Source organism: Anas platyrhynchos, chromosome 1 (genome assembly GCF_047663525.1).
Source record: "Anas platyrhynchos isolate ZD024472 breed Pekin duck chromosome 1, IASCAAS_PekinDuck_T2T, whole genome shotgun sequence".
In the NCBI taxonomy this organism is placed as follows: Eukaryota; Metazoa; Chordata; class Aves; order Anseriformes; family Anatidae; genus Anas; species Anas platyrhynchos.
Genome location: NC_092587.1, coordinates 140,659,910 through 140,682,735, shown reverse-complemented (window position 1 = coordinate 140,682,735; position 22,826 = coordinate 140,659,910). Strand labels below are relative to the sequence as shown.

The window sequence follows — 22,826 nt, the reverse complement described above, 5'->3', positions numbered from 1 at the left end:
TAAACCGTTTTGCTCTCTGGGTAATGTGCTTTAGCTTAAATAACTTTTCTTCCTCATGTTTCCTTATCATTTCATGTACCTCCAGAGAGCAATCACATTGACTCTTAGGCTCTATTTTGCTCAGCCTTTTTCACGTGCATACTTCTTTCTTTGCCTTGTTGAACTCCTCTTCTATCCTCTTTCCCCTCAGCCACTTTGTCCAGGCTAGCAGGTCTTCTCTTCACCTCCAAAATATACAATGACAGTCCCCTGATAGGGAAAAAGTTGTCTTTTTAAAATTTACTTTGTATATCTGGTTAACCTTTATTTTATTGTTCCTTCATACATATGGCTTCTCATTTAGCTTGCCCTCTGCTTGGATGGGCCTAACAGACACAGACAGAAAAAAAAAAAAAAAAAGTGTGAAACACTCAGAAGCAGAATTGTACAAGCACAAGATGGGCATTCAGGAGTACGAGGAGTCTCTGAAGTCACTTTGAGTTCATTCTTAAAAAATAGCAGGCTGCCAGATTGAGAATGTCCCTTTGGCTTCCGTATTTCTCTAGTTTTAAAATCCTAACCAAAGAGCATTAGCATTCTGCTGCTGTGCTTTTACAGGATAGATTACAAACGAGAACAGTGAGTGCGTCTCGGAAGTTATGGTCTTTCCTTTGGATACTTGATATTCCATACAGCCAAGAGCTTCCTTAAGACTGATGAAAACTTCTGTATGCTTGATTTACAGTCTATTTGGAGGTGAAAAAGTGCATTTATTACTTTCATTTCCTTGTTTCCTCTCTCTCTTTTTTTTTTTTTTTTGTGTGTATATCCAGGCAGCAGTCCAAGAAAAAATGCAAGTTTTGCGGATTCGTTTATTGACCCTTCCATTGTGATTTAGTAATATACATCAGCTGCTACTTACTTGTACTTACTGTAAACCCAATAAGGGAAGCTGTTGAGCACATGTTCTAAAATAAGTGTATGGTTTAAACATGCTATTAAACTGTAGTACTTGCTTTTCTTCATTTTCTGGATTTTTCCATTTCCTTTCCTGGAGTTTTAATTCCCCTGGGGCATATCATAAAGCCCTTACTCAGAGAAAACTATTTTTCTGTTTACTTTGTTTAGGTTAAAGATTGCATGAGACAGTAATATTCTCAAAACAGTTTCTTATTATTTAGGTCTGCAAAGTTAAATTGTTTCTTGACTCTGTAATTGTTGAATAAAATAATATAAAGTTTGCCATTTTTTCCTGGATGGGATTTTCTTAAAAAGACAGGGAGGGCTCTGTTTTTGTAGTCATGGTGTTTATACAGGTCTTCTGCTTGATCTATGATGGCTCACATGCATTCAATTTTTGTATTACTTATGTTTAAAAAACACAGTGAAAGCAGTTTTGATCCTGCATGGAGGCCACCATTGTGATTTCAACACTCTTATCAATTCTGTTCAGATAACCACATGCTTTGGAAGAGAAATTCTTGATTACTGTCCTTTTTAGCTTTGTACATTTTCCCTTGAATCTCCTCTTGTGTTTGCCTTTCCTTCCATATTTATGCCTTTAGCTGAGCCTGTTGGGCTGTGGGCTGTGGACCTCCTCCAGTGCTGAGGAAATAAATTAGGAGAGCGATCAGCATTTTATCATCACCATGTCACATGACATTTCACATCTTCTTTTGTAATTGTAATTTCAATGGTCCCTTCAATACTGATGAAATTTATAACTTGCCAGGAGGGCTCTCTCAGATTAAGCTGTTTTCTTGTGTATTAAAGGGCCGTCATGGAACATTAACCGTGAGACATCAACTAAATGGATCGAGACTTTAACACAAGGTGGATGACCTATAGCTGGAATTCGGTACCCTTTCTCCCAGGCGAGCTGCTTTATTACTCTGTAAGTAGTTTCAGTTCATTCACTGGGACTACTTGTGAGATGCAGTCACTGTGATTAAGAAGGTCAGAATCTGTCCCTGTTGACAAAAGATTATTTTAACACTTAAGATTTCTTTTGTGCAGCTTTTGCTTTGACTAGTGAGCACTTCATCAGGTGAGTCATCCCCTTTCACTGGGTCTAAAGCTTGCACAGCTTGATCCGTCAAGATTTATGGGCATGCATGCGTATACCCCATTAAGCTACACTACTGAAGTGAAGGACGCAGCGTTGGAATAACGAGATATTCACTGTGAGCAAGCAATATCAGACTTGGGCTAGAAACACATTGTGAGCATGTTGGCAAAGGAGATGATTCCTCTGAAATGGGATCAGAGCTGGGTAATATTATGTGCAGCCAGGCCTGATGTTCAAGCAGCTCTTTCTGGAGTGGAAATCAGAAACCTGAAAGTGGTGTCCCAATTTCCCAGGCAATATAATGGGGGAAGCAGGCCGCCTTGGGGGAGGATTCACAACCCAGAGTGAAATATTTGCTGCCTAAATGCAGAAGACATTGGCACTTTGTATTGCTATCTCACACATGGCCCTAAGTAAGGTATGGTTTCAAGCCACCCTTCTCCTCTATGCTCCTCAGGGATATGCCTTTCTCCTGCCCAGTCAGTAAGAAATCCAGGCTCTGCATCTTGGGTGCTCAAAGCCAACTACTACGTTGGCTCAAGGCCATTTGTAACTAAGGGTGCAAATAGGAGCAGTCCTTCACTGTTTAAGGGCATATGGTAGTAGAGTGCACTTAAATGAGCTTTAGTCTGTTGTGAAACCCCACCTCCCACCCCTCAGTAGATCTGCTGTGAAGCATCCCAGTTGCTCACAGCTACTTCCCTGCATGGCTTCACAAGGGGCAGTTGTCAATTTTGCCCCATATCACTGGAAATGGATTTGAGGACAAATACAGCCACTTTACCCAGATGACTGTCACAGCATTATTCGCAGTACTAACAATATCCCAATAGCTATACAAAATCAATACATTGAAATGGCCTAATTTTAAATTAAAAATCATAGTATCTTTCTGGAGGGTTGCGAAGCCAACCTAAAGCAAACACTTATCAATTCTATTTTATTTCTTGTCAGGCCTCCCTTTCATCTCACACTATGAACCAGAGAAATGCCCGAGTTTTTCCCTCAGACTTTGATCACTGCATTACCATGACAACAATGTATTTACTGTAGCTATAATGGATGGACTTCAGATGTCAACTGGGTCCCTTGGAAGTCCGTGGGGGTGCTTTTGCTCACCGTATACCACAGTAAATGAAAGAATGATTCTCTTGACTGAAGAGCTAACAGGTAACTTGCATTTGCTTTCAAATTTCACCTGTTCTTTCAGCAGTGCCCACTGCCTTCCATCAGTTTTAAATTCACTGACTCTTTTAATTACATGGAAAAACAGGCCAAACTTCTATTTATCAGCTCGCTTTGTGCTTTGCTGACTGAAGCCCGTAATCCAACAAGTTAATGCATCAATCTGACAGGATGTGACGCATGGACACCATGAAGGTGTTTATTCTTACTGTTTATGTTATTATTCTTTTCAGAGCTTTCCAGCCTTGAAAAGAAAAATATATATATATTAAAAAATTGTGTAAGGCTTTGTACTTAAACAGTTCACAACTAAAGGATGATATTTTGCATGCATATAGGTTTGGAGCATAAAAATATATGATAGAAACAAGACCTATTACGCTTCAGAAGACATTGACACATGAGAGTAATCAAGTCACTTCAACAATAAAAATAACCTCCAAGCGAAGCACAAGCTTTATACCTTATCGAATTACAGACACAATACAAAGCAGCACATGTAACTCCAGCTCAGCAAGCAAGAAGCAACTTCGTTACAGCAAGAGTCTTAAAGTTTGTGTTTTCTTACCTTAAGGAGTTTGTGAATAGACAATAAAATTCCTTTTGCACAAGGTTTTGTAGAGATTAAATTATAAATATACATAAAAAGCTTCAATAATGCCTGTCAATCTGCTCCTAAAAGATGCAATTAGAAGATCAGAAAACTAATTAAAAAGCCTGTTTGATCTCAAGAGTTTGGTTGCATACTGACAATTTTGGAAATAATTCATATCAGAAGAATTTTTGAAGCTTTATATAGCTCTGAACATGTACAACTGATATTTTCTCAGATATAAAAATAGTGCATAATTCTTTAAAATGAGAACTGTATCATCATGGTAGTCATAAAGATGACTTTAGCTATTAGTAAGAAAAAATCTTTATTAGTCTATTTAAACCAGTTAACATTTTTAATTTAAAATCTTGAAAGGCTGACTTAACCATACCACAACACATCACAGCATCAGAAACATCTGAAAATGAGCAAGAAAGTAGCATTGTGGGCTCAATATTTATCATTTCTCAGTTGCATACGTTTCAAAGTATAAATGACAAATCCTATGCCAAATTTAATCTTTTAAACTACCTTTTTAGCTGTATCACTTATTAAAAAAAAAAAAAAAAAAAGTTTCCATGGAAATATTTTCAATTAAACAAAATGCATTTTTTTTCTCTTTTGACTTACTGCAAGCTTGCTGAACCATAAAGGCCCTCATTTTGAAGCAGATAAAGAGTCCAAAATATTATGTGCACTGAGTCAAAGTAGTGGAAAGTTTTGAAGAGAACAGAGTGTGACAGGCAACAACATCTAATGGCCTCATTGCAGCCCCAAAACTCTGGGTGACAAAGGCAAAATTTTGGCCACGTTGGAGCTCAAGGGAGTCAGCATTTCATCTGAAATGTGCTTTTCACTGCCTGCTTGGTACAAAGTAGATCTGAACCTAGTAGACAGTCACTCGAAATGCCCCGGTGTGAAGAGCTCAGCCAGCCACCATGTGCCACTTTCCCTTCCTGCTACTGCACTGAGGATATAAGGGAACTGGTCATGCCTCATATCTTTATCTGGAATGCATCCTGTTCTTCCAAATAATCTCTGGGCCTGTCAGCAGCCAAAATAATTGAACAGGACAGTACTGCTAGCAGTGGTGGCTGTTGATGTTTCCCCCTCCCTACCTGTGTTAGGTACGCTGCCACTGCCACTACCCTTCACAGTCTGGCTGTGTTGTGCATAAAATACCCCTTCTTAGCCCCATTTTTGTACAATAACCACTTGTAGCCAGTGGATTTTGCAACTGAGAACAATGCATGAGCTTAATTTTTCATTTTTTCCTTTCACTCCCCCAAATACAGAAGCAATAATTTTAAGAGAAAAGGGAGAAACTCATCTATGAAAAGCTTTGTTCAGTAAATGCATCTAGAGAATGGTCAAGAAGAACTTCTGAAGTCTTGAGGGTTTTATTAAGGCTCATGTATCTGGCTGCAGGAAATACAAATTTTATTCAGGGCTGTAGTGCGTTTACGTGGCAAGGTTTTGGTAGCAGGGGGCCATAGGGGTGGTTTTTGTGAGAAAGATCTAGAAGCTGCCCCATGTTTGGGAAGGGCCCCACTGCTGACCAGAGCTGAGCCAATAAGTGATGTTGTTTTGCGCCTCTGTGAGAGCATATTTAAGACAGGGAAAAAATGCTGCACCACACAGCAGCTGGGAGAGTGAGGGCAGTGAGGAATGGCCTTGCAGGTGCCACGGTCAGTGCAGAAGGAGGGGGAGAGGTGCTCGAGGCGCCGGAGCAGAAGTCCCCTGCGGCCTGTGGTGAGGACCATGGTGAAGCAGGATGTCCCCCTGCAGCCCATGGAGTACCACGGTGGAGCAGGGTTCCACGCTGCAGCCCGTGGAGGAGACCACGGTGGAGCAGGTGGCCCTGCACCGACGGAGGCTGCCGCCTGTGGAAGACCCCTGCCGGAGCAGATTCCGGGCCGGACCTGCAGCCCGTGGAGAGGAGACCACGCAGGAGCAGGTGACCTGGCAGGAGCTGCTGCCCGTGGGGGAGCCAGGTTGGAGCAGTTTTCTCCTGAGGGATGGACCCTGTGGTACGGACCCATATCTGGAGCAGTTCTGGAAGAGCTGCTGCCTGTGGGAAGCCCACGCCAGATCAGTTCAGCAAGGACTGCATCCCGTGGGTGGGACCTCACAGCACAGGGGACGAGAGTGACCGAGAAGGAGCGGCAGAGAAGAAGTGCTGTAGACTGACCATAACCCCCATTCCCCCGTTCCCCTGCGCCGCTCAGGGGGAGGAGGTGGAAGAGGGTGGATGGAGGGTGGGAAGGTGCTTTTGGTTTCTTTCCTTTGTTTCTCACTTCTCTAGCTTGTTAGTAATAAGCAAGAAATCTTACTGTCTCCTTATGCTGAGTCTGTTTTGCCCATTACAATAATTACTGCATGATTTTCTCGTCCTTATCTCAACCTTTGAGCCCTTTTCACATATTTTCTTCCCATTCCTCTTTGAGGAGGGGGAGTGAGAGAGTGGCTGTGGTGGAGCTCGGCTGCCCACTCGAGCAGAACCATGACAAGGGCTAGCCTTGTCAGACCTCCCTCACTTCTTGCCTTTTCTAGGGAATGACTTGGGGACAGCATTGTCCAAGCAGCCTTGCTTGATTTCTCCAGTTATGAGAGTCACGCAGAACACTTCCATAATCAAACCTCTTGGGCTGAAAGTTTCCAATATGGTGTCTGCCTTGGAATTGTTATAATTATTCCTGATATCAGCCAAAAGATTTAAAAAGGAGAGGTGTTATCTTCTCTAGAAAAGTTTGACCATCCAGCTTTGCGGGAGTATGGTCTACGCAGCACGGGTATCCAACTTACAAATCAGCCTGGAACAGCTGACATTTAATAAAACTGAACTTTTCACCCTACTACATGTAGATTAATGTCATCATTTCAGAATTATTTTAGGCCAGGACAAGTCAGCATTGCCATCACAAAAGCGGTTCCCATCCTCTCCCTGTCCCCCCAGCTTATGCCAGCAGTGGCTCAGGGAACTGATTGGGAACTGCCAGCAAATTAACCTAACTTAAAATGACCGGTAACAAGAAAACAAAAAAAAATTATTTGAGCGTAGTGTGATCATTAAATCATTAAGTAGTGAATCATAATGAATATGCAGGAAGTGAATAAATTAAAATTACACAGACAGACTTAATTATACTATTTCCTAATTTCTGAGTGCTCGACTTTGCATCCGTAGCATTTATTGCAGCTTCTGTGAGTATGTGATTTTGCTAGGTCTTTCACAAAGTGAAAATCTTCATTATTGGCATTGTTCTGGCATTTCCAAAATATCAGCAGATTTCCAGTCACTTCAGCTAACAAGCTCTGAAGTGGTCATAGGGTCCTGCTGCATGTAGGAACAAGGGAAGCAGTGAGATGCAGGGATGAGATGCTCTCCTGTGGGCTTTGTGGGCATTTGCTGGCAATGGAGGTGTGCTAAATTTTCCAGCATCAGGTTTTCCTCCCAGGTGCCTATGTGAGCAATCATCCCACCTGTCCCTCTGATCTGATCCTGACTGGTCTTTGCACACCTCAGACCCCCCAGTCCAGCCTTGCATTTCAGGACAAGCACATGCTCATCTCTGGTTTTGGCTTTCCAAATCCCAAGTACTTCCCAAGCAACTCTGCTTTCCAACCTCACTTCCAGTCTTTGCTCAGCCCAATGACCTCCTTGGCTGTTCCTCCAGCCTCTTTCTCTCCACTCTGCTGCATCCAGATTGCCATCCTGACCTTCCTACTCCCAGGCTCAGCTCCATGCTCATCCCCTTTCCAACACTATCTTCTTCCAGTTAGCCACAAACCCTCTCTTCAACCCATCTCATACTGGGGGCTTTTTCTCCACCCCTTCTCTCACACTCCTCCCCACTGACACACTTTGCAACTCAAATTTCCTGGTCTCCTTTGCTCCTCATTCACTCTCTGTGCTCCTGCTGGTTATCATATTTTTATTGTCTTCATTTCTTCACTCACCAGCTCCCTGCAAGACAAAACCCAGCTCATTTCTCTTGTCCTCCAGGACATTCACGCGAAAAACATTCTTTGAACACTGTAAAGTGGCTTAAACCCACAGCAGCTCCAAAGAAAATCCTGCTTTCCTCCTTTAACCCCACCACTACCATTTGTATGGCTGCACCATCAACCAACATAGGAAAACAGAACAGCCAAAAATTAACCCATCCATTCACAGAAAAAGTTAAATTTCAGCAAGGTCAGCTTCCTGGTCTGGTCCAATGCTCCAGGACAAGGGAAATAACAGAAATGAGTGTCCAGACATGGGAGTAAGGCAGGATCATCTTTTGCAGTAGCAGCAGAGCCTTACATGGATTAAAGCAATCTTGCAACCATGGCTTTAGTACTAATGGGTAACATTTGATAAAGAAATGGAAAATCGGTCTTAAATGGAAGAATATGCTATGCTGGCGTGCTGCCTGAGTTCATTCCAGAAACATTTCACAAATCCCCAGTTATTACTTTGTTCTCTAAGACAATTGTCTTGCAGGAGGTGTTGCATTCTGGCAGAGTAAGAGGAGTTTCGCATGAAACAGACTTCTCCAAAAGAAACCTAGAGACTAGCTGGGAAACAAGACTAGAGAGAAACATCCAACAAGTTATTAACTCCAGATTAAAATGCAGAAAAAAGGCTGGCCAGAGCTGAACTCCTTCCTACTCTGGATTCATTATAATCTTTGAAAAACACATGCTACCTCCACAGTATACACATTCCTGATTAAAGTGTGAATAGAAATAACAATTAAGACTATTAGTCAGGCCAGGTTTTGGAACTGATTATCGATTTTTGATTTAGGTGTCACCTGTATTACAGATTTCAAGGGATATTGTCAGTGAGGAATATAGAAAAACTTTAATGAACCCTATGTGGAAAACATTGGTGCTGACACTACTACGCTCCCCCTTGAATATCTTTTTGCTGGGATAGCTTATCCTCTTTGTTAGTTCTGCCAGTAAAGGAACTGCATACAAATTGTAATAAATTCTGCTAGCAATCTCTGCTAGAGAAAGTTACCACTGTGCCTCTGCATGTATTATTTTCAGCAAAGATCTTTAACAGCAGACAATGCCCGCCTAGTCAAAAGTGATCCACCTGCAGAAGCATTTGTGAACTAGCTCTTCAGTGCCTTTTTCCTTCCCTCTCTGTGTAGCAAAATGTTAATGTAGATTCATAATTCTCAAAAGAACCTTCGAAAGTAGCAAAAAGGTTACATCAGTGCCTGAATCAGTTTAAATTTTGCAGGCAAAACTGTGAACCATAGCTTTTCATGAATACAGTAACTAGAAAGAGCCAAAAGCATTTGGTACGTGCTCAGTGCTGACAAATACTTAATAATTTTCACAAACCATCCATGGCTCATGCGGTCTAAGTAATCCTTATCTTAAATCCTCACCTTCTCCTGGGAAGCTTTACACACAGATGACCCAAAGTATTCTGCAGAAGACCACTGTCCTCTTTTTGGGTTGCTGGATGGGTGAGTTTTAAAACTACTGAACAAACTAGTTTTAATTATAAACCTACTTCAGATCATCCAAGCCATACACAGAGGAATTTGAAACAAATGGGAAACAAATGGATAGATGAGATTAAGTCCAGGCTAGGTTGTCTCTTTGGGGCCATATCCAGATACAGAGTTGCCTCCCAAAGTGAGGCCATTTGGTAGCGTGCTGATTTTCAGACAGTACACCTCACTTCTGAGCTGCCGTGCCACTGTGATGATTGTTTCCTTTCCATCCAGCCCATCCTCGCTGCAGTATATGTCTGAGTCAGAACCGGGGACCTAGTCAGCCCTTAAATATGTGCTTAAGTCTTTCCATATTCAGGAGAAGACGGATGAAATTCTGAGCAAATGGGTAATGAAAAGCATGTGCCTAAGTGTTTACCTGAATAAAGCTGCTCTGCTGAATCTGTGCGAAGATGTCAAGCATACATCAGGCACGCTCAGACTCTTCCCTGGTGTTCTTTCACACAGAGCCCCTGCCATGAAACCTGTTGTGTTCCCAAGGGGGAAAACTTCTTCCTGGAGAGCAGCCCTGAATGAGAGAAGCCATAAGACCAAAGATAACGTCTGCCTCCCCCCTATACCTCTCGCTTCCTCAGGCCACAGATTAAAGCAAAGGTCTAGAAACAAGGGGGGAAAAAAGAGACTTTTTCTAAAGGAGCCATGAGAGGTTACCCCATCTCCCATTTGTTTTCCCCGAGCAGCCCGTAACACAGTGAGTGCTGCTTGCTTGGAAGCTCATAGACTGAGAGATGGGAAGTCACCGAGTGCAGGAGTCAAGTTATTTATTGACATCTCCACCCTCCAAGCCTCTTCACAGATTCCCAGTGTGCAGGAGGGATTTCAGACTAACCGCTGCAGGCTGACCTTTTCTCCTGCATGTGCTGGCTCACCGAGGAGGCAGGCAGAATTGTCTCCAGTCTATGTGATTCAAGAAGCCATGGATACTTTTGTTAGTTGGCCATTATTCACTATACTTGGGAGACCAGGCTGTTTAAGCTGAGACTTCTTCGGGTGAAGAAAAAAATGTTGCACATTTTACATTATCTCTTGCAAATATGAAAGCTTGCTGCAGTCTTTGGATACAATATTTATGAATTGGTCTTGCAGCCAAATCCACTTCTGCATAAGGATACACAGCTGCCGGTACCAAAAAGTATGGTACTTCCCAAATATAACTTTGCCATTTTTAAAATCACTCTAGAAGCTTGAAAATAATATTTCTTTCTTTGTAAGTTAAATCTCTAGGTCTGGTGTTTCAAAGAGAGCCTGAAATTAGCCAGATTTTGTGTTTGTTTGTTTGTGCACAAGAATAATTGATTAAATCAGCACAAGTGTAACTGATTATACACTCTAAGAACAGTACTGAGGAATTCAGCTGCAAAACGAGTGGCATTGTGAAGAGCTATACCCAATTTTTATGCTTGCATCTCATATCTGGAATCCCCTCTCAATTACACAGTAGCAATTTTGAAATGTCTCATTACCTCCCACCGCTGGATATCTAGATTTTGAATGAATCTAACCTGCATTTTTCAAAACTCGAAGGGATTTCTTTTAAGATGTCTCTTTAAACTTTTTCATGAAAAGGAAAAATTTGCATAGAAGAATATTTAAATACAACCTACAAAGAATGTCATCGCTCTTTCATTAACCAGCATGATGACCCTCTAGTAGTTTCACAGCGGGAAAAAATCTGCAGAGAACTATGGCAAGTCTAATGCCAATTATGACTTTGAAAATACACATAATACAGACCAGGAAAAAAAAAAAAAAGTGTATTTCAAAGTTAAAAACTAAACTTATATCCTTGGATCCTCTGAAAAATGTGAATGGATGTGGAAAAAAATATTGAATTTCCCATTTGGTAAGCAACAACAAATCTGTTGTTCAAATGTAGTGTAAATAGTTCTTTGGAAGAAAGCAGTATTGAACAAAACAAATAGAAATTGCATTAAAGAAATAATGTCTTTTTAATTGGCATTACACTCTGTATATACCCTGTAGTTTTTTATACGTTAGGTTTGCCAGAGTAACAGGAAATCGGACACCATGAAACAATGTTTGTAGCTACTGCAAAAAGAGAAGATGCATTTGCTAATATAAGAAAGAATAAAGCAACGTTAGTGTTATGCCTTTACATTAAGAAATATGTCTGGAGGGATCCAGATGCTAAGAATCTGTAAGCCGGTGACATTATTTTGAAATTCTATGCTATCCATTAAGGCACACGCTCACTATATACTTCACAACTACAAACAAGGTTTTCTGGAAAATAATTTAATTTTAGTCAAACTTGCCAGAAGATAACAATACTTGGCACTTTCAAAATGCTTTCCATCTTAAAAAGGAGAACAATTAATAGGTAGCAGGGGGAAAGCTTGAGGTTGGACAGGTAACCAGTGGGGACGGGGCGTCCGAGGAAAGCCCAAGTGCAGCTGGAAGCAACATCCCTGCAGCGCACAAGGAAGTGCCTAATGTAGCCTAACCACCAAGATGGATCAACACCCAGGAAAGGCTTCACTGTGACTCCTCTTTCTGCCAGTGATGTATTTAGCATGTCAGAGTCTCCTGCTCAGTGCCCCCCTCAAATACCTGGCTCTGAATGACACCCATAGCTGATCAGAGCTTACGTTACACTGTAAAGCCTCCCTAGTTTGTAAATCAGGGGAGTGATGCACAATGACATTGTATATGTGGTCTAAGCTCTTATATTTGCACAGTAGAAGAATTATGAACAAAATCTATCTCTTTTTAGATTTCCAGTTTTGTTGCCATCAACAAAACCCTTTTTACACGGACTTTAAAATCATGAAGTATTTTCTTCTGACTGCAATACTGTGCCAAATATTTACTTTATCACTTCAAAACCCAATTTACGGCTAAAACCCTGCACAAATGCTTCAGAAAAACTTTTAAGATCCTGCCCAGAATACAAGGAAAGATTACGGAGATTAATTTTGTGCAAATAAACCTCTGCCTAAACCACCAGTCTGCTACTTCACCCTAAAAGGGTGCCTGATATAGGCAACTCTATGTAGAAGTAGCCTAAAGAAGCCAGTGAAATTCCTTGACACGTGTTTGATGTATACCAACTTTTTATGGTACCCTAGTCAGTGAAGGTGGCGATAACAGAACACCTGAAAGAGAAAATGAGATAATGAGAGGGGAGAAGAAAGGAAGAGGGGGAAAGGTGATAACCAAAAGGTCCTAAGGTCTGACTGAAGAAAAAAATAAAAATAAAAAGATCCTCATGAAGAAAGTTACAGATGAAAAGCTGTAAAAGAAGGAGAAGGAACAGCTAAAATGCAAGGTGAGACACAAAATAATAAAAAAAAAAAAAAAAGAAAAAAAAAAGGATGGAGAAAGTTTAGTTCTTTCAAAAGCTCAAGCCAGTAGTTCTTTGTCAAGCCAAACTCCTCTTGATTTCAGTAGGAGTTTTGCCTTAATGAGGACAGCAGGATAGACACCAAATGCAGCTTTATTTCCTATACTTGAATAACAGCAAGGTATAGCAAGATATTCTGTTGTTGAGAGAGACTGCATTTTTGAAGGAATATGGATATTAGGGGCCAGGCAGTATAAATGTAATTGCCACAACCAGCTGAGATACATCAGTGTGCATCAGCTGACAATGAGGCCCTTTGTGCTGGAAAGAAAGAGGAAAGATGAAAAAACAGACTCATGCCACCTTGCAAATAATCAAATTAAAGGTCCAGAATTATTCCAGGAAAGTTTCCATTGACTTCAGTGATGGCTCAGAAAACAAATAAGATTCTTCAGTCTTTCTTATTAAAAAAATACTATCACTACAACAGTGAATATGAGTGACCTATTTATTCTGTATCTGTATTGCTCTTGCTGAAATTGTTGGAAATGCACTCATGTGGTTCACAGAAGTATTCTTTGATTAGGCTGTTTTCAGGCAGAAAGACAGAGAAAGTATCTTACACAGATATTGTATTAAAATATTGAAAACAAAGCATAAGATAACCAGATTGAAAATATTCTTCCGACCTTGGTAACAAAAATAAAGCCAATTTTAAAAGCTAGATGCTCATCTGGTGAACAGGATGAAGATTTTGTCTAAGTAGTGGCCTTAATGGTCCATGTAGAAATCACATAACTGTTTTCCCATTTATAAATCATAAATTAAAGGAGCTTTCACTGGAAGTATAATTGGACTGTGGGTATGTCAAATGCAAAGCCTCCAATTTAAAACCTTTTACTGTTTTAGATGTCAAAACCAGGAACAGACAAAATACCACAAGTAAAATCTGTAGAATTACCAATAAAAACAACAAAGCAGATATTTTGTGTGAGAACTACGAATAGCAGAAAAAATATCCTGACTTCACTTGATCACATTGCACAAAGTAATAACACTTATTATCTGCAAGACTTTGCAAGAATACCAATCTTATCCATAGTACGGGAAATATTGTATCAATTCTGCCTGACATATTAATAAGAATCATCCCACCCCAACCAATAAGTCCAGGACGTGTTCAAAGCTGGATTCATTCAGCTGCTGACTGGACAGCCAGCCAGCAATTCTCAGGTATTGCACAGTCACATTCACCTGTTGATTTAGAGATTACAGGTGGGAGCTTCCTTCTTAAAAGAGCCCTCCGTCTTAACAATTTGACACACCTAAGAGTGAATCCAGAGAAAAATGGTTGGTTTGGTTCATCAATGACAGAACGATAAAAAATAATCAAACTCAATTATTGTTTTCTGCAGGACTAAAATTATGCTAAAGAAATTCACTGCCATCTGTAAGCTTGTTAAAGTTGATTTTCTTGTTCTGGTTTTCTTCCTAACGATGGAACAGCATTGTCTATTTTTAAAGAAAATAAAAGCCGCTTGAATAATAACTTGTTTTTCCCAAGATAGAACAAATCATAGTGATGGGCTTTAAGAATGGGTACCGAATTAGAAATGAGAATGAAAAACAAGTATTTTCCTGCTCAAGGTTTTCGTTTTAATGTGTTTTTATTTTTAACTTGATTGAGTGCTGATTACAGAAAATTCAAGGCTATCAGGACATTAGACTGCTCAATTGACTGAAAAGTTTGATGACGTTTCTAAAAAGCGAGGCTTGTTGGGAAATGAAATCAGTAACACTGCTCCAAGATAACTCTTGGGGAGAGAGGTTAATATTGCTTAATAAATAATGTTAAATGAGGTCCAGCAGGAAATGCAGGATTCAGGAGTGCTCTTGGAGCTCCTCCTGGTTCCCTGGGCTTATGTTGCTTATGCAACACCACTCACACACTCGGTGTAAGGGCCTGCCATTTGATTGCATAAGGTAGACCTAAAATACATATAGGCATTCGTGCAGTTCAATTATGTGCTGCATTTGAGTTTCTTACCAGCTAGCATGCAGAAATTTTTAAAAAATTATCATAAGGACTTGCACATTGCTGAGTTTCAGATTGTTGCTGCTGTTTTAACATCACTTGATCTCATCTAAAAGCTAGCAAGGAAATACACTTACATGTGAATGCATTATACTTTGACCATTGATTAAGCAATCAGTAATACACAGTTTTTTGCTTCAGAACAGCCATGGTGTTCATGATCTAGGGCATTCAAATCTGCTTTTCAGATGATTAATAAAATTGTCTGGTTTAGTAACTAGCAGCCAACAAGATGTTGGCTGTTGAACCAGTGTTTTAAGTACTGTGGATAGGTTAAGAATTTAATTTCCAAGATGTGCTCCCATTCTCTATTTGGAATTTCAAAGCCTACTCATACAGACAGATAAAACTATAACTACAACATTGCCGGGTCAGGAAAAACAACCATCTTGCCCCAGATCCTCTCTCTGACTCCAGGCAGCAGCAAAGGCCTGGGAAGGTTTTGCAAAGGGGGCAGGCATGTGGCAATATTTCAGTCTCCCAGCAGAGTCTTCTTCAGCCAGGCATTGTGGCTCAGTATTCAATGTCTCTTGGTGGGATTGCTTCTGTGAATGTAATTGCTTTCTGAACCTACTCGAACCCAAGAAGATAAGACTGTCTATGCTTGGCATGTCTGCATGGCGAAATAATAGGACACCAGGGAGCGAGCTTGAGCCCTGTACCCTGCTTTTTCCATCACTGCGTAAGCTTTAGCTCATCCCCTGGCTCTGCTTTGGAGCACTTCAACTAGTTTCTTCAAACCAGCTCTTTCCACGGCAAATATGCTATAATGGGGCCAGCCCTGAGCAGGAAGATGCACGCCACCACAAGTCTTTTGGACTGGGGATCCTACAGGGGCCAGGCTCCGACAGACTTAATTTAGCAGAGCACATGCAGCCATGGGGACCTTCTTGCCCAGCCATGGGTGCCAAGGAGCGCGTACAAGAACAAGGCAAACCAACAGCGATATTTCCTCAGGAGACTCACCAAGCTTCCAAGAATTTGCAGCTCAAAACTTCCTAAGCCAGAGGCAGTGGTTTTGTGTTTAATAGCCCGTGATGGATTTCTCTTCCATGAACTCATCCAGTCACCTCATTAGCTGATGTAACCTCTGAGCATCCACATCCTGTGGCGAGGAGCTCGGCAGCCTGGCCACGCTGCATGGAGAGCCACCTCCTTTTGTTTCAGTCCCAACAACTGCCTACTTCACCCGATGTCCCCTCTGAGAGCAGTCATCCCCAGCTTGCCTTCTCCATGCAGTGCATAATTTTATAGATTTCTGTTGCCTTTCCTGCTTCTCATTGCTTTATCAGCCTTGTCACTAGTTGTGCAGAAGCCTTGCTGTTCCTCTGATCACCCTTGCTGCCCCTCCCTGAATCTCCTCCCTCCATACACTTTTGAAACGGATGGATCAACAACACGTGGTATTGAAGATATGAGAACATCATAGTTTATACATTGAAATAATGATTTTCCTTCTTTTATTATTTCAATTCTTTTCTTAGAAACTCCAAATGTTCTATTTGACCCCCCCTTTTTTCCCTAAACCCACATCTGAATATTGTATTGATATTTTCTGAGTTGTTTATGGAAGATTTAATCTAACTTTTTGCATCTTCAGTGACTTGTAGCAATTAATTTCTATGACTTTGCCTCTAGTAACACACACTTTATTAACTTCAAGTGTGACGCTTTATGTATGAATGCAATGCATATTACATTCACCTGACAGGAAGATGCTCAAAGAGAAAGGCTGGTTGAAATGTCCAGGTAGATGATGCTTTGTCATGCTGGTACTCCTTAAACGTTTTGAAATAACAAAGAGGGTTCATACCTGAACTTCCAAATTTCCATTCTGATCTCAAACCCACATAAACATCCTTAGATTTTTTTTTCCATATCATCATTTCACTTGTCTAGCAATTTTGGTTTTGAGGCACAGATCCCTAAGAATGGAGGGGTAATGGAGATGAAACACTCTATCATTATCAGGATAGCAAAAGACCACCTGTTTTACCAACTTGTGCCCAAGCAGGAGAAGATGAGTGAACCTCCCTGTACCCACCACATACATGGTCATTTCTGGAGTATCCTGAAGCTCCTGGCATAGAGTTGGGCATGCACCTGCTGTACATGCACAGAGGAAAGCAGTGGCATCGCCTCCAAAGAGCTTGCAGATGAAGAACAGGACAAGGAACAACAGGCAGGTACCGAGAGAGCAGAGAGCAAAGTGTGTGGCAAAGCTATTTCCTAGTGACAAAGGTCCAAGCTCACTGGTGACCTAACTGTTGTGAGAGCTTTATTCTTCTGAAGCCACAAGTGAATTGTCAGGCTGATGCTTTTCAGCCTAGTTTCAGGGGTGCCTAAGGATGCAAGAAACACTGGTCTCTGCTATGGTCCCTGGATAAAGGAACAGAAGTGTCTTTACCAAAGTGCTATTAAACACAACGTTTGGGTTGGACTGAGGTGTGCATCATGGTTTGCCTTCAGAGGAAGAGACACAAGAAGTGAAGCATAAAAAACAGCACTTAATCCTGCCCCCCAAAAATGCATATGGAATTTATGTGTACGAGTCCAATAAAGGTGTCCCCCCAAACCCCTCAGCCTCATCTGCCTGAGCCACCACAAGATAAATGCAAGGAGCAGAGAGTGAAAACCATGCTTGCACTTTCTCAGATGCTTCTAACACAAACTTACGGGGTCACATCACATCAGTGTTCTTCCTGCACCACGACTCTTGCATCTCTGAATTCAGATGGTGATATATTAGGATATATACCCTGTGTGGCACATAGCAGATCTTACCCCTGCCTCTACCCATCCCCAAACAAACAAACAAATACACAAACAGAAAAAAAAAACACACACTCTGTAATGTCAAGAGCAATGCTATATAAACGTCTATATGTTCTGCTTAAATAGTATTGTATGGCATTTCCTTTTCAAACTTTGGTATCAGTCTCATAACAAAAGAGCCAGTCTCAGCTGATGCTGATTTCTGTTAAACTTCCAGCCTGAATTAAGTTAGCTAAGATACAAATATTTGCACGGCCTCAGCCTAGTTTTTCAAAAACAAGTCTTAATAAGACCAAGAATCAACAGAAAGCTAAGCCAAGTTCAGGAAGATGACTGGTTTTTATACAAATAACAATCTCTATGAAATTTGCAACTCAAGTGCATCTGCCCTAAGAGCCTGAAAGCAGAACTATAAACAAATGAAAGTTACTTAAATTCTATACCATCCAGCTTAGGAAGGAAAGAAATGAAGTACTCATAAAATAAACAGTTGAAATAAACGTTTTCAATTGTTTTATGTTTACCAATTATCAATTGTATAGTGATGAAATTTGTTTGCTCAAAACTTAAGGCTGAACATAGGCAACTATTTAAATTATTATGTTTGCTATGCAAAACGTCCTAGCCTTAAAAAATGCTAGAGCTACAAACAATCAGTTGCTGATCTTAATTTTCCTATATTAGGCGAGTGAGTTATGGTGCAACACCGGCTACATGATTATTTACTTTTTTGTTTCCACAGGACTTCATTATTTTGATTTATTCTTTATATAGTGAGCTATAAATTCCCCCCTCCAGTTAAAAAAAAAGTGGAAAACCCATATAAGCTTCCGGCAGGAGTCACCAGTTGACTCCTTGAGGTCCACAGCACAAAAGTCTTGTGTTACTTAAGTGGGGCATAGGAAGTCACCACCTCTCTGTGGCAAAGCTAGTGCCAGAAAAAGGCTGGCAGGCAGCAGGATGGGTCCCTGGGGTGCCGTCTGATCGCAGGGTAGAGAATGAGGAGGTGAACAGCCCCGTGGGCTCAGCATGACTCCTGGGCTCCACAACTGAGCTTGCCCTTCTCCAGGTCCAAGGTGCACATCTGGAGCATCAACATTGCCCCTCATGGCAAGGAGATGAAGACAGTTGTTATGGGGGAGTGGAGAGAGGGGTGACGAAGGGGAGGAAGGGGCTGAGGACCGTGGAGGGCAGTGTGAGGGGGGAGACGAGAAGGATGAAGAAGCACTAGTGCCACGATTCAATTGCTGAAAGCTTGGAAACTGCTGTTTTTGCAGGCTCAGATCTCCTGCCCCTACCCACCACAAGGCTCCCACCACATTTTTCTGCCAACTATTCTTTCTCTTGGTCTGGGTTTTCCACCTCCGTTTACAGTTCCAGCCCTTCCCCTGCACATTGTTCCCAAGCCTTCTCAAGTAATGACCCCTTCAAGTCCTCTCACTTAACCCAACATCCCTGCCCTTCACTTTTACCACCTCTCCATCACCAGTGCTGCCGCTTCTCCCTTCCAGTCCCACCATTTCTTGTCCCGACGCATGCGAATTAAGCCATTTCCTCTTCCTTCTCCACACTGTCCCCATGCCAGCAGGCACACCCAGCCACCAAGGACACAGCCAAAACAGTCTTCACTGCCTACAGCGCTCACCGCAGCAGTAATGTGTCGAAAGAAGATCTGTGGTGGAAAGTCCGCTCATCCCAGGAGGATGAGCAGTAGCTCAGCGTGTAGCAGTGGGGGGCATTCAGCATCCTCTGTACGAGTGCGACGGTCAAACCCTCGACACCCAACCACCACGAGCGTGCAACCTGAGCATCGGGATGAAATGATAACTGAGGCAAATTCTGGAAGGCTTTCGTAGGCTCAACGTAACGCACACCCCCGCCACAAGGTTGATCCCAAGCCAAGTATCTTTTTCCTGCTCCAAAGCACAAAGCCACAAGAATTCAGCAGTCTCAATGAAAGTGTTTCCAACGGAGCCAAAAAATGCGGATTCACAGAAAAACAAAGATTGAGGTCTCCCTGTGTAGGATGAAATATACCTAAACCATCTTTGTCAGATACGTGGCCAAAGAATACATTTTCCTCTCACCACATTCTCGGGAACAGCTGAACCATTTTATCTGAAACTTCCCAAAGAGATTCTGTCTTCAGCAAATACTCAACCCGGAAAATGTCAGCCTAGTTTTAAGCTTAGCAAATGCATAAGCACCTGAAAGCGGAGCATTGTATTCGAAAGCACTAGGTAATTTTAACTGTAGATAACATTTCTGCCGAGGATAAAATAGCAACGCCTTCAAGTGCTGGGCTAGAAAATGGGACAACAGTTGCAATTCTCTCAAGTGCAGGCTATGGGTTCGATCCTGTGAGTCTTTAGTTGTGAGGGAAAGCAATTTAGGCAAGCCTACCGCCTCCACAATCTGGGGCAGGGCACAGAAGCGTGGCTGGCTTGGGGAATCACCCTGGAGTCAGATACCTGGATCGGGATAAACCTTAATTTCCTTTCACGTGTTCAGTGGAGATACATCCCCTGGAGATTCCCTGTTCCCAGGCCATCCCTGTGGGGTGCCTCCATGTCAACATTCACCTAGAGAAGTGTGTGCAGGATCGGGCCCTTCGCCAGCCACCGGCTTTCAGAAATCAGCCACGGCTCAGCACACGAGCCGGCTACGCCTGGGAAGCATGAACACTAATTATTCAGTACCACCAAACAAACTAAAACCGGGGGACACAGAGGAACAGTTTGCTCAGCGTGGGAGAGGGCGATCATTTTCCACTTCGAGAAAAGGCAGGGTGAAAGATGCCCACTTGTTGAGCGGGCACGGAAAGCTGGGGTGAGCCGTGGCCGTCCCGGGGAGCCCTGCAGCCCTCCCGGAGATTTAGCAAGGCGAGAGGATGAAAGTTCCTCTGCTGGCTGCAGCGCTCATAACCGCTAATTATTTCTGAGTCACTCGAGTGAAAGTAAACTGCCATCCTGCAGGCAGCCGAGGAGTACGGAGGAAAGTTTATTATGGGCGAGCGTGCCCGCTCATTGACAGCCGAGCAAGGTGACCGTGGGGAGGCACAGCTCCTCGCCGGGCACGTCCTGAGCTGCCTCTGGGCAGCGCATCCGAGCCTCTCCCCTCCTGGGAGCACGGGGAGCAAGCGGGAGCCGGGCTCGGGGCTGCGGCAGCAGCAGCAGGGCTCTTCCAGCGGGTGTCACGACCTCTGCGCCCCACGGGGACCTTCCCCATCCCCAGACCCCACCCCACGGCGAGGGACATTCGCGTGTCCCCAAAGGGGACATCCCCGTCGGGGAGGGGGGGGACCGGGACAGCCAGCCCCGCATTACCTCCCCGTGGAAACTTTGGGAGCGGGGAGGGGACACGCGTGGGGACGGGGACCTCTGGCTGTGGGATGCGGGGTCGCGGCTGGGCGGAGGGAGGGCCGGGGCCGCGGCGTTACCTGGGCTGCCGCTGCTGCGGGAGCGCGGCGGGGATGCCCCAGCCGCCGCCGCCGGTGCCGCCGCCGCTGCTGCTGCCGGTGCTGCCGCTGCTGCTGTCCGCGGTGGCCACCTGGGCTCGGGAGCCGCCTCCGGAGCCGCTGCCGGTGCCGGTGCTGATACCGGTGCCGGTGGGCTGGCTGCCGCCGCTTCTCCGGTGCCTGCCGGTGCCGCTGCGGCAGCGGCCGCCGCTGCTCCAGCCGCGCAGGAGGCCGGCCTCGGGAGCCGGCAAACTCTTCGCCGCCGCCGCCGGGGAGCCGCTGCCGCTGCCGGTGCCGCTGCCGGTGCCGGTGCCGGTGCCGGTGCCGCGTCTCATGGTGCGCGGGGCCGCCGCATGCCGCGCTGCTGCCGCCGCCCCGGGCGCCGCGGGACCCGGGCGCTCCGGGGCCAGGGGCTCCGCCGGCAGCGGGAGGCCGCCGGGAGCCCGGGCTGCCGCGGGGGGGCGAGGAGGCCGGGGGCCGGGGGGGCTGCCGGCTCGGGCTGCCGCTGGGGCATCAAGTTGGCCGCGCGGCGGCGGGGGCTGCGGGGCCGGGAGTTGGCCGCGAAGTTGGAGGCCGGCGGCCGAGGCGGGGGCATCCTCCCCGGCGGCCCCGCATCGCCGCCCCCGCCGCCGCCGCCGCCCCGGAGCCGCTCAGCCGCCGGAGCTGGGGGGGCGAGCCCCGAGCCCCGCGCCCATGGGCGGCCCCGGCCCCGGCCCCGGCTCCTCGCCCGCTCCGCTTTCGCTCCGCCGCTCGCCGAGGAGCGGAGCCGGGGGGGTACCGGGGACCCCCCGCCGCCGGGTCCCCCCTCCCCGCCGCGCCGCCGAGCGCCCGGGCTTCGGGGAGGGCCGGGCTGGGAGGTGGGGAGCGAGAGGGCTGCGGAGGAGCTCTCCCTCCCCGGCTCCGTTTGCACAAGTGCAGGGAATGTTCCACTGACCTACATATTTTTCCAAACATACGTGACCTTTTTTTTTTTTTTTTTTTTCCTCTCTCTCTCTCCTCTCTCTCTCTCTCTCGTTCTGTGGGAGGAGACAGGCGAGGATCCAAGAAAAGGAGAAGCTGGAAAGAGAACGAAAGGGGAAGCAGGGGAAAAAAAAAAATAAAAAATCCAATAAAAAAAAAAATCAAATAAAACCTCGACCGAAAAACCCAGCCCCGAAATCGGGGCTGCTTGCACAACGACCCCAGCCGGCAGCGGGGGCTTTGCACGGGGCCACCCCGGGAGTCACCGGGGTCCCCCCGGGCCGGGCAGCGCCCAGGAGGAGCCCGGCACGGCCCGGCCTGGCCCGGCCTGGCCCGACAGCCCGCGGGGACAGTGAGGGGACAGCGGGACCCCCGGCGACCCCCGGGCTGGCTCCCGGCCTCGCCGGGCACCGGCGGTACCTCCCGGCTCGGTTATGCAACGCCACACCGGCAACTAGAGCAGAGCCTCGACACACAGCTCGCTCGCTCTCTCTCTCTTTTTCCCTTTTTGCAAAGTAGGTCATTCCTTTTATTCCCCACTTTACGTTATTTTATTTTATTTTTCTCCCCTAATTCTCCGCCCGAAGAGTAGCCACTGGGAGAGGAGGCAGCGCGCTGCAGCCCTTTGCTGCTTTCGCCTCGCTGCTGCTGGCTTTGGAGAGCGGTCTGGGGGCTCCCTGCTCCAGGGGGGAGGCAAGAAACGGGGGCTGCCCCCGGCCCCAAATCCCCCTGTCCCATTGCTACGCCGGGAGCAGGCTCCTTTGCCACCTGCGGTGGGGTTTTCCCAGCTGTCCTGCTTCCTTTCTAAAGCCCTGACAAAAGAGGGCTCGGGGGAGTGGGCTGAAGGCTGCTGTGGGCATCCCCTCTGCTCCATCCCCTCTGC

At 44.9% G+C, this 22,826-nt stretch overlaps 1 protein-coding gene across 5 annotated transcripts in view; it reads right to left on the bottom strand.

The window, feature by feature from the left end:
* Nucleotides 1-21,904, bottom strand: part of NPAS2 (neuronal PAS domain protein 2) — a 100,834-nt gene extending 78,930 nt beyond the window's left edge. For 2 of the 5 annotated variants that reach the window (XM_027446028.3, XM_027446035.3), the window contains exon 1: nucleotides 20,966-21,904. In XM_027446028.3, coding sequence (XP_027301829.2) covers nucleotides 20,966-21,318 — 353 coding nt within the window. In that variant the 5' untranslated portion in view covers nucleotides 21,319-21,904. The remainder of the gene's footprint in view (nucleotides 1-20,965) is intronic. The other 3 variants (XM_027446039.3, XM_027446034.3, XM_027446021.3) reach the window with 2 other exon arrangements.
* Between the last annotated feature and the right edge of the window lie 922 nt (nucleotides 21,905-22,826).